Source organism: Saccoglossus kowalevskii, chromosome 9 (assembly GCF_978046115.1).
Source record: "Saccoglossus kowalevskii chromosome 9, keSacKowa6.1, whole genome shotgun sequence".
NCBI lineage: Eukaryota > Metazoa > Hemichordata > Enteropneusta > Harrimaniidae > Saccoglossus > Saccoglossus kowalevskii.
The window spans coordinates 27,930,351-27,942,998 of NC_140649.1; the positions used below are offsets into that span (position 1 = coordinate 27,930,351).

Here is a 12,648-nt window from a genome sequence, read left to right on the forward strand (position 1 = left end):
TATTAGTAACACTAATTTGTTGTCACGGACGATATTTTACGTTTACTTGACAAGAAAACACTCAATCAAATAAATACTTGCTGCCCTTTTTTTTCTTTAAAAAAGATCAGGGTTCCAAGCTTCCGGGTTTGCCCAATCACGTGACCAGTGTTATGAGGAAGAAGTTTTCTTCGGGACGTTCCACTTTACTGATTGAGTTATATTGTATATTTTCGTATTTAGTTCAAATTCGACGTTTGGTAAGTACATTATAATCCACATACTTAAACGTTTTAACAGTTTTGTGTCTAATCGACGTTCGTTTGCCCATGAACCTTTAAAAAGACTTGACCAAATTGACTGTTATAGTCACTGCAGGGTATTAAAGAACTTCCTGCTATGGTCAGAGGAACGTTCATCGTGACAAAAGATTTTATCTTCTGTTGTCTGTCGAGTACGAGAAAAATAAATTCACTGGTGCAGTGCAGGCTTCGTGACAACTCCATCATTAGTACACCAGTTAATTCAAAGAAGAAGAATTTTTACTATACTTTAATTCATTATAATAATTTATAATAACTTTATTACTTAACTTAATTACCTTTTGAGGGCTCTGTAAGACAAAACATAAAATACATTTTAAACATATATATTAATAAACTTGTCAAAAGAAATTATTATCATACAATGTATGAATACCATGATGTCAAAATACTTCTTGGTCTGTCCCAAATGAGGTGTATGTGGTGCATATTGTATTGGAAATACACTAATAATAATAATAATGATTTCTTAGAAATAATTTCTGTTACTTGACAACAATAAAATGTTATAGTAATAATATACAATACTTATGATGAAATTATTGGCAATCAATTATAGAAATCAAAAGTAAGTGTGATTGCATTTATTACAATTTTTGGTTGTTCCCTTCTTCTATAACGATGTTTACTTTTAATACAGCTAGTGTACAAAATATGTTAATTTTGATTTCTATGACCATGCCATGGCTCAAATCATCTTTTTTGTATGCATTTTTTTAGGACTGGTAGAAAGTATGGTATTTTTTTTCTTTTTTGAATAAATTTGATTAATTCAAAATTATCATATATTTAGAGGTTACATTTGATTTTAGGTTATACTAAAGATAACTAGTTGTGTTGCGAAAATCTGGTCCACCCCTTTTACAATGGTGTCAAAAACGCTGACGCCACAACGGCATACTCATTTTAACATTGTTCTCAAATAAAAGGCATTGTGACAATGGCTTATTTCATCCAGTGCGAACACCACTATACTCCATTTTAACTTTAAATTATCAAAAACTCCACACCCTGGTAGGGAGAACCCTATTTCCCCCACTTAGTGGCGCCGCTGAATGGCAGTGCTCCCTCTTGCAGTTTTTTTCTAGAAAAACCCCAGTAATTTGTAAGGTTATAAACACCATACTTAATCACATTATATTTATATATGTTTTTATACTTTCTTTCATACAATTGTTTTATTTCAGTAGATATTTGTCCAGTTGCCTTATATCAGAACGTTCCATATGTTTGATCACTGCTGAACAAGATGCTTAGGTTTAGAAAAAAAACAGATGACCCTTACAAATTTAGATATTTCCATGGACGTATTACTCGTGAGGAAGCAGAGAAGCGACTTAAAGATGCTGGATGCTCGACAGGACTATTTTTATTGCGTGAGAAATTACTAGAGAGTGGCAGCTACTCGCTGTCATTGTGTTTTAACTCAATGGTGTACCATTACTCTATTGATAAACAAGATGACGGCACTGTTGCTATCGAACAAGGAAAACGCTTTAATGGACCCATTGATTTTGTCAACCACCATCAAGTGCATCTGGATGGATTACTTTCAAAGCTGCTCCGACCATGTAATCTTCCACAAGGTATGGAACCAGAGATGGCTGAAGGAATGAGCCGTAGTGCATTACAAGCAGACATCCATCAGGCTGCCCATGATATGGTATGTATAGTGTTTTGTATTCACTGGGAATGAGATTTATACCTTCATGGTTTTAGAGGACAGTGGTCATCACGTCACGCATGTAGCACATTTTGTTGATAATATTATGTATGTGAGTTTTGATCTGGGCAAAATGGCAGATCATTGTTTACCTGATACACCTAATTGATACTCATGTACAGTATATGTATTTCTTTTTTTGTACTCTTGTATAAAACAAATAACAAACACACTTCTTTTATAAGCCTATAGACTCTGCATTCACTTAGATAATTTAAACATCTAGAATTGGACATCTGGTGTAAAGAATCTGTTGACGCATTTAAACATTTTTGGAGTCACATTTGTGAAGAAACCCATAATAAGGATGAAAGCTGCCTAAATCAGTTTCTGAAAAACTTGCAGCCATCTTTCAAACATACTGTTTAGAGTTAATGTATGAAGATAATAAGGGAACAAAACATTAGGATAAATTTCGCACATACAATGTACAGACATCAAAAAACAAAATTCACTCTTGAAAAATATTTAGAAACTGTGCAAAATCCTTTCCCCATGACCAAACAAAGAATCAGTGCTTACATGTATATGTTAGAAATAGAAACTGGAAGACACAAAAACATTAACATTTCAAAAAGAAAATGTCAGTTTTGTCAATTGAATGAAATAGAAAATGAAGAGCACTTCGATCTTAAATGCTGCCTTTATAAGAAATAAATAAATTACCTCCTCAAAAATTTGCTACTACCTCCCTCTCAAACTTTTTGACAAAGGAAAAATAGTCACAATACTAAATAATGGTAGCATAAAATTGGTTCCTCAAATTGCTAAGTACATCCATGATTGTTTTAAAATTCGAGAGAACAACTTGAAAAGAGTACTACAGTAACTATTATTATTATTATTATTATCTGGGAAAATCAAATTAGATCAAATCAAATCAAATACAGTAGTACATGTATGTCTGTAATGCATAATGATTAATGTTATCAACAATCCTATTCGTATAGGCACCCATATCTGGCACATACATAGCACAACATCCATCATCTTTTAAGACAACAAATGCTTTAATTCACTACGTTCAATTACCCACCATAGACTCCGGTCAGTCAAAATGACTATTTTGAACTGTATAGGCATTAATCAGCGATTCTGCCGGTGACGGAGAGATAGAATCCAGGTCAGGGGAAGCCCAATGACCTCAAGATTCTTTTACCCCTTACGTCACAAACCCACGTGACCGAGACCACCTGGCAGCGCCACAGGTAGCCGTCCATTTTCTCTTCGCCTCAAGTAGAGATGAAATCTAGCGAGCTCTGCTGGATCGCCTGCTTTTTTTTTCCTGTCCGGATTTATAGCTTGGGTTGTTGCCGCTGCACGGCATCCGACATTGTAGCTGGTAGGATAAGTTTTCCTTTCATTTTTACCCTCATGTCGTTTTCCCTTTTGTGTGTAGTATTTTTCACAACAAAGAAATTAAAATCCGGCGTCACTACGTAACCAGTTGGTTTTCATGGCGGCTCTTTTTACAACTGTAATTCGTTTACCTCATGCATGTCGTCTTTTATTTTCAATGTATTTAGCAATATATAGATGTAATGACAGCACCAGGGCTCGTTGCCGTTTTCTTTCCGGTCTCCTCGTGTTTCGAGTCGACCGTGCAGTGGTTATATTCAGAATTTACCAGCATAGAACCCGCATCCGAGACACTTTGTCGTAGCTACGTGCGGGTTTCGGGGTTTTTGCATGAAAACATGTTTTTTTCACTGGAGTTCTGAGGCCTGTGATTTTCTTTCAGAGCCATCAAAATCGCTGAGACTGACCGCGTCACAGCAAGGTCGCGCGCCCAGTAAACAAATCGTTTAAAGTGAGTTGCATGTTTTGCTTGAGTGGAAAGTCCTCATGCTCGGCTACCGGTACTTCATGTACCGGGACGTCGAGTAAGAGGCCCGACTGTGGAGGTACCAATATTTTTCTCGGTCTCCCCGCTGATCGGAGGGCATCCTCACAGTCTGTTTTTTCAGGCGGTGTTTTACTCGATTTTACCGGCTGCAGCAAGGCTGTGCTCCTGGAGGCTTTCCTCCTATGAGGCCTGTTTCGGGTCTCTTTGTGGACCCTTCCTCGCATGGCGCCGGGTTTGCCTCCGAGTTGAGGGCTTTGGTCGAATGACTGTCGGAGCATTTGCGTCCCTGGCAGGCCGGGTAGATCAGACGCATTCGGAGCGAGCTGTCTCCACTGTGTTCCCTCGGTGGGCAACCAGGAAGAGACACGAAAGCATGTTTGCATTCAAACACGTCTCTTCCGGGGAACCCCCGTTCCCAGTAACGGCTCTCCCACTATTTTGGGGGGTGACGGAGGCTCAGGCTAATTGCCCCGGTCCTTCTCTGGATCCTCGGGCACTGAATGCCAACGGGGTGCTGGCAGCCAAGTCTCCGATCTCGGGGCAGGGCTTTCAGGGCAGGATACACGTTGACCCCCACCCCCACTTTCAGCCAGCTAGGGTTCGTCACGCGGTAACGGGACAACGGTAACGAATTTATCTTGTGTCCGATCCCCGCTGTGGGTTTTGACTCCTTTCTTACCGACCCACGGGCGTCCCCAGAGGGAACCGACCCTGTCATTAGACACACAGTCGAACACGCTCCCTCTCACATATTTAAAGTGAAAGGAGACGCAGTTCGCTCGCGTCGGATACAGCCGGTACTCCGGGCAGTCCCTCAGAGTCTTCCATCTGTATGACTCGGTGAACCACGCTTTTGGGATGAGGCGGAGTATCATCGATCCCAGTGATACGATGTATATACCCCAGCCTTGATCCTAAAGCGACCACCTACGGTTGCTTCAACGCTTATGGGATCACGGGCGTCGGGATCCAAAGCAACCCCGTCGGTGCGTCTCTCCCTGTCCGCCTGAGTGGGGCGCAGAGCACGCAAACTGTGTTGGTGGACGGCGATGGTCAGCCGCGGAGGATGTAATGCTTAAGGCCCCCGGGTGGGTATAACATTAGGCAACACTTCCCACTGGACCAAACGCTACCCGGTTGGTGTGGTTTCGGGATCAGACCCCATAGCGTGGGATGTGAGACCAAAATGCCCCCAACCGGATTCCAAGGCTCCTTTCCCAGACCCCGGTACCACGAATTTGGCAAACCGGGCAAAGGGGGGGGATAGCCGTGTTCCATGGGTGTCTTTGCCAATTGGTCCTGCCATGGGCAAGCAGAGGGCACCCCAAGCACAGAAAACACAATGCCCTAGGACGTTGTCCGCTAACCAGAGTCAGCCAGGAGGCAAGCACTTATACCCTTCCATGGGAGGGAAGGGTAGTTGCACGCCCCCAGTGAGGTAAGAGCCAGGTGGTAGCTCCTCACCCTCTCTGGGCGGACGTCTACCCGGCAGCAGGGGAGGCATGTTTGACGCTCACCTCTGCAACCGTTGAGGACAGGCACGTGTTCGGTGAATGGCCAGGTTACAACTTAGTGACTACTTCAGGCCTTGGGGAACTCACCTCATGGGGAAGGGAGCACCCCCCCCCCCCTCACAACTGCCGAACACATGGCCACATATCCCTGTCGTACACAGATTGCGCCGGTGTAGTCCGGTTTGGAGATGGCGGGTGACCGATCCCTGGACCTTTCCAGGTGGTGACATCCTCTTACGGGATACTGCTGAAATCTCCATTTCCCCCGTCAGTGTCTTCCCTGTTGGGCACTGCCAGGGGACTCCCGCAAGGCGGAAGTAATCAGACAGGAAGTAGCAGTTTGCTGGGGAAAGACCCCATACACAGGGTACATCAGCCGGAACTAAGGCCAGGCTTCTACCCAAATGTGTTCGTAGTATCAAATCTACAAGTGGCAGGCGTCCAGTTTTGGACCTAGGCAGACTGAATCAGTACGTGCTCCTCGATCGGTTCCACATGGAGACATCATTCATGGTTCTTCTCTCTATCCACCGTTTTGACTGGCTAGCCCCGCTAGACTTAAGCGGGGCCGACCTGCACGTACCGATGCACCCAGCGAGTTGCCATCTCCTTCGAATCGCCCAGCTGGGCCAAGTATTCAAATTTCGGGTGCCCCTCCCGTTTGGGTTAGGCACAGCGCTCTACGTGTTCACCAGAGTGATGAAGCAGGTAGTGCTGCTGCATCACCAGATGTCGGTACACCTCAATCCATACCCAGACTTCCGGTTACCAACAACCCGGGCAAGGGGTAATAGCCAAACGCGTCAGGCTAACACGGGATTTACTTCACCAGATGGGCTCGTTAGTAAATCGACAAGTCCCACCTCGACCCAACGCGCAGTTGGTGTACCTGGGCATGGAGTTTTGACACAGAGGTAAGCTTGGCTTAGCTATTTCAAGCCTATTGCTTAGCGCTAAGCAGCCTAGCCGAATGCCTAGTCAGCGTTTCCTCGGTGTCCCTCCGTGAACTAATGCGGGTCATCGAAATGATGACCTCGGTTCGAAAGGACGTTCCCCAGGCCGCACTACGCAGCCGCCCGGTATAATGCTTGTTATAACGCTGAGCTCTCCTATGGGAACTAGATAGGCGGGTTTCGATCTCGGACCAAGTGAAGGAAGCCCTGTCCTGGTGGTCGTCACTGGCCAACCTTGGACAGGGGAGCCCCTTGGGCTCGCTCGCCGCAGGTATGACTCTGGTAACAGATACCTCCCCCCAGGGTTGGGGAGCGCATCTATTGGGCCACCAAGCCCAAGGATATGGCCCTGCATTAGTTTTGGGACTACCATATCAACCGGCTCAAACTGAGAGCAGTGTACTTAGCACTACCACGCTTTCTACTTGTAGTTCGAGACCACAGAGTCCTGCTCCGCACAGGCAACGCAGCGGTGGTCTCCTTCAAGAAGGAGGGGGGACGCATTCCCCATCGTTGTCAGTCCTAGCAGAGCAAAATCCTCCTTTGATGCCTGGAATACAATGTGGAGCTAACCGCACACCACCTTCCAGGGGTGAGGAACAGGCTGGCGACGCCCTATCAGGGCGGCTCCGTCTCCAGAACACGGAGTGGCTGATACCCCAGTGGGTAGCCTCCAGGCTGTTTTGGCCGTGGGACGGTCCAAGGTTGGACCATTTTGCCGCACCCCGGAACGCCAAGCTCCCGACCTACGTAACACTCCTGCTGACTCCAGGAGCCTGGGCCATGGTCGCTTTGCTAGCCCCGTGGACCCACTTAGTTGTGTACACCTTTCTTCCCTTCCCACTAGTTCACCGGGCACCGGAGAAATCTTCGACAGGTGCACACCCGCATATTATCATGGGTTGCACCCAATTGGCCAAGCAAGGCCTAGTTTCCACTTCTGTTGGAAATGCTAGTCGAAGCGCCAGCAGTGCTTCCAGACTTACCGGACCTGCCGTCCCAACCAGACGGCGCACTACCAACGAGCCCAGCAGGTATCACTTACACGCATAGAGGCTCTCAGTAGACCCGCACATACGAAAGCCTTATCTGAGCGGGCTGCCAACGTCTTGGCCAGGGCGAACAGGCATTCCACATACACGGCCAACATGTCTAGGCTGCAAGCATACACTGATTGGTGTAGCAAAAGGGAGATTAATCCATACCATCCTTCTATTGGCCAGGTAGCAGGCTCCTTCGTCCACCTGTTTGATGAAGTGGGTTTGTCCTACGCAGCGAGCGTTGGCTACTGGTTGGTCTTGTCCCCCACCACTCAGAACGTATGGAAACAAGACTAGCCGATTGTCCTATTTTTAGGAGACTATTTACTGCTTTCCAGACGCCAAGACCCCATACAAGGGAGCCGCCCAACTGGGACTCATCAGCTGTGTTGTCTACTCTAAGCAGGGCCGCCCCTTGAGCCTCTCCAATCAGCACTGCTCAAATTTTTGACGTGGAAAATAGTCTTCCTACTGGCCCTCGCCTCAGGTAGGCGCCGATCAGAGCTAGGCGCACTGTCCTTTGTGGACAGTTGTACCGCTTTTATGGACGATCAAGTTGTACTAAAGACACAAATCAGGTTTCTCGCCAAGAACCAAATCCCAGGACACGATCCTCAACCGATCGTCATCCCCCGGCTGGCAAATATTGTCGGTCCGGAGGATCAGGAGGAATTGCTTCTCTGCCCGGTTCGAGCACTGAGTTGCTAAGTGAACCGTACCAGGTTTTCCAGACGGGGAACCAAACACATGTTTTTGTGTTACGGCCCTGGCAAACAGGATAAGCTGGCTTCCGCGACTTCCATTTCCAGGTGGATTACTGTGACTGTACTGGAGGTCTATAATACACTATCCTCCTCAACACAGACCTTGCAGAGACACCAAGTACGAGAACATGAGGTCCGTGCGATTGCTAACTCATTAGCGCTAGCGTCAGGTGCCCCCCTCAAACACATTCTGAGGGCAGGCTTCCGGAGAACGCAGAACGTCTTCATCAACTACTACCTAAGAGACACCCAATCTATTGAGCAGGGTCTCTTCAGGTTAGGCCCCGTCGTAGCGGGTCAGGCCTTGTTTGCTGACCCCGCCCGAACGACCGCAGGGGCCTCTGCGCATAGGCGATAAGTCAGTCTCGACATTTTTGTGGGCAGATTGTCTGTTCCACTAGCACTTCCTGGAAGCTCCCAGGTTTCGCTTCTGTCGACCTACGCTTTCATGCGAACTGTTTCGGTCCTACTTCAAGCTTATCACCCCCGAATTCGGCTTGGGTCTAGCTTTCTCGGGCACACAGAACCCTGTCACCACAGCAGCATTGGCTTCTTGCTTCGGGGACAACACATGCAAGGTAAGACACCACCCTTCTTGGGTCTTAAGTTAGTTTTTTGGGTTTGTTTTCATCCCGGACTGGGGAAAAGTCTTTCATCATTCTCCTTTTTTTTCTGTTTGCTCGTAAAAACCCACCTCCTATCGGTGTCTGACTCTGCCTACAGTTCAAAATAGTCATTTTGACTGACCGGAGTCTATGGTGGGTAATTGAACGTAGTGAATTTAGTCGAGGGTTCTCCGAACCCGCCTATTCACATAGTTCATACCCACCATAGACTCCGGGTCCCCCCCCCCAACCTCCCCACTCTTTCCGTCGCATTGGTCTAAGTCCTCGAGGCGGAGAGAAAGGAACCAGAGTGATGGACGGCTACCTGTGGCGCTGCCAGGTGGCCTCCGTCACGTGGGTTCGTGACGTAAGGGGTAAAAGAATCTTGAGGTCATGGGGCTTCCCCTCACTGGCAGAATCGCTGATTAATGCCTACAGTTCAAATTAGTCATTTTGACTGACCGGAGTCTATGGTGGGTATGAACTATGTGAATAGGCGGGTTCGGAGAACCCTCGCCTAATTTCATTGTTTCCATGATGATTTATTGCTCACACTTCTACTGAATTAATTGACACCATTACCGCATTGGTTTCTACATTTATATGAAAAATATTTATTTACATTTATTGAGATGCATTTTCACATGTTCTATATATTGATGCTGAGACCTTTACTCTGAGATTGTTTCGTTTTATCTGATATCCATTTTTGCTATTGTTTTTATTAGTCCCCAGTCAGACATAGTCCGACTGCAACTATCTGTCCATCCCCATCTCAGCCATGGCTGGGCCAATTTCATTTAAACTTCACACACACATCATATCATACATGCACAATGCAATTGTTTTATTATCATACCATTTTAATGATAAAAATTGGCCGAAATCAAATAATTTCTGCAATTCTGAAACTGGTTCTCAGTTGCACATGGACATATTCATTCAAACTTGGTATGTCCATTGAACATAATTAGTACTAGATCTGTTATTCAGATCGGATTGAAAGTAGCCGACTGACAGCCATTTTGTTATAACAAATGCTGTTCCAGGGTGATATATCTACTTTGAATAATCACATTCAAACTTTACACATACATCACACATTGTATCATAAATAAGCACATCTAGGTCATGCATGGAAATTATTTTCATTCAAACATATCATTTTTTCCCCAAGATTTGATTCAAAATGGCTGATTGATTGAAAAGCATGATAAATAAAAGAGGAATCACACAAATAAACTGGCTCAACTGTCTATTATGTCTGAAACATGAGTGTAAATAATATGTTGGCAATAATGTTGACAGTCACTAAAAACTAGACAGGGACTTGTCATTGACAATGACTTCTTTTTTTTCAATCACAAGGATAACCTGTGAATTTCCAAGGATGGTCATAACACTATAAGCTACCTGATCGCATCTTGTATTTTTCTTTTTTCACCTACCTCTTTTAACTAAAAACATGCTACATCCTACACATTGCTGGTAGCATGTCTGGCATGTTAACATGAACATGAAGTCTCCTCAACAGAAATATATAGCTGAACTAATTGGCTCTGAACTTATTTGATAAGTTTTCAAATATGGCCGGGTTACATATAACCTAATGGAATGTGCTGGCAGTTAATATGTTTCAATTTGATTCTCAGTTGAATGTAAAATTTCCCCTTTCACAGTACATTTTCAAGGCATTTTTTTCAAAATGTCCATTCAGAATGTAATATGAAATTATGTCCATTCATTCCAACGAGACCAAAGTAAAATCTTTGAATGTTGGCAGAAAAGATAATACATATGGTTAAACCTTGTTTACTGACACTTGCGTTTTATGCTTGTAGGGAATTGATGACTTACCAGCAGACCAATTGGAACGAACTGTGTTGAAAGTTATCCATACTCAGAAGCCTTGGTTCCATGGCACGATATCTAGAGATGAGGCTGAGAAGTTGATTACAAAGTTCGGACTAGTGGATGGGAATTTTTTGTAAGTCAGTGGTGGTTTTGGTGATTTGCATTAAAAGTATCAGTACAGTGGCACATTGTTTTGGTGGCGAGTGATTTGTATTGAAATACCTATGTGGGGAGATTCATTTGAATTATTGATCTTTTATTCATAACCATGTTTTCTTCGTATTTCATTTTTTGCATGTAATGCTATGAGAAACTAGCACACCCAGTTGTAATTTGGCCAATATTTGTTCTGAACGTTGGAGTAAACACCGTATTCGTAATCGGGCAATGAGAATGCCTCCCGCCCTACAAATTGTTACTTGACGCGATATTGGCAATTGGCAACATTGTATGTTTTTGCGCTCGTTTTGAGCTGTTGCTTTCCAGTTGTTTACCAGTTTTCACTTCCGTGACTGAGAAGACCCGAACCTTCCCTTCCCCCACAACCTATCAGTACAGTCGCACATGGTTTTGGTGGCAAGTGATTTGTATTCAAGGTATACAATGGTGCATATAGTTTTTGGTGAAAGGGCAAGTGATTTGCAATGAAAGTATCAGTACAGTGGCACATTGTTTTGGTGGTGAGTGATTTGTATTGAAGGTATCAGTACAGTGGCACATTGTTTTGGTGGTGAGTGATTTGTATTGAAGGTATCAGTACAGTGGCACATTGTTTTGGTGGTGAGTGATTTGTATTGAAGGTATCAGTAGAGTGGCACATGGTTTTCATGCCAAGTGATATGCATTGGAAGTATCTCCTTCCGGTAAGAACACTGCCGGGGAGTAAATTTATTTTTCCGCAGACAGATATGAAATAATTATTGGGTATTCTGAGCTTGCCAGTTCCTGACACTGCTTCAAAGAATCATGGAAGAACAATATGCCGCCTTTTGATTTTATTTATAAAATAAAAACTGTGAGTAAATGTGATTATTTCAGAGTTCGAGAGAGAGAGACTGCTGGTAGCTTTGCCATCGGTTTATGTTACAAGAAGACAGTATATCACTATAAAGTAGATAAAAATGATACCACCGGTAAACTGTCGATTCAAGATGGACAAAAGTTTGATTCTTTATTCATGGTGAGTATCATTTACATACTTGAGCGTTTGGAGAATTGATTGCTTAACTTTGGTTGCACCTTATAGATAACATTTCAAAAGTGTTTAAAAACAGTGTATACTGGCACCAATAGTTTGTTTCACAGATTATGTGCAAAGCAGAAAAGGTCATTCATGACAAAACATCATCGTAAATTTGTCATTGATAAAGCTATTTTAGTGAAATGAGGCGGCGAGGTGATTTTTTTTTTCTTAATACTGAGCTAAAATAGGGGAAATTTGAGACAAGTGCTTTAGAAGGAAAAAAAAAAAACATTCGAGGCGCAGAGATATTTTTTTCTCAGCCTAATCATGAGTGATAGAATCTTAAACACCCATTTTTGACTCCCATGTGCGAAGCACAAAATGGGAGTCTTTGCAGTTAGTGTGTCTGTATGTGTGTATGTGTGTATGTGTGTATGTGTGTGTGTATGTGTGTCCGACTGTTCCACTGCTATCTCAAGAACCATACATCGGTTTTTGATCAAACTTGGTGCATAGATGCTCTGGGCCAATGCGCAGATTTGATTAGGTTTTGGTAAATATCCATGCTCGTTAATTACCTAATTTGCATGATAATTAGCTAATTTTTCGCTGTTCTATGACTGTTCCACTGATATCTAAAGAACCACTCATTGGATTTTGATGAAACTTGGTACATAGATGCTCTGAACATATGCGCAGATTTGATTGATTTTTGGTAAAAATCCGTGCATATTAATTACCTAATTTGCATGATAATTAGCTATTTTTTAGTGGTTCCATGACTGTTCCACTGATATCTAAACAACCACTCATTGGATTTTGATGAAACTTGGTACATAGATGCTCTGAACTAATGCTAGGTTT

The 12,648-nt window shown here is 43.8% G+C and overlaps 1 protein-coding gene across 2 annotated transcripts in view; it reads left to right on the forward strand.

Moving 5' to 3' along the window:
• The first annotated feature begins 131 nt into the window (after nt 1-131).
• Nucleotides 132-12,648, forward strand: part of LOC102804792 (tyrosine-protein kinase SYK-like) — a 37,559-nt gene continuing 25,042 nt past the window's right edge. Inside the window, exons 1-4 of one of the 2 annotated variants that reach the window (XM_085503366.1) lie at nt 132-239; nt 1,490-1,965; nt 10,589-10,734; nt 11,640-11,781. In XM_085503366.1, coding sequence (XP_085359492.1) covers nt 1,552-1,965; nt 10,589-10,734; nt 11,640-11,781 — 702 coding nt within the window. In that variant the 5' untranslated portion in view covers nt 132-239; nt 1,490-1,551. The remainder of the gene's footprint in view (nt 240-1,489; nt 1,966-10,588; nt 10,735-11,639; nt 11,782-12,648) is intronic. The other variant, XM_085503365.1, reaches the window with a different exon arrangement.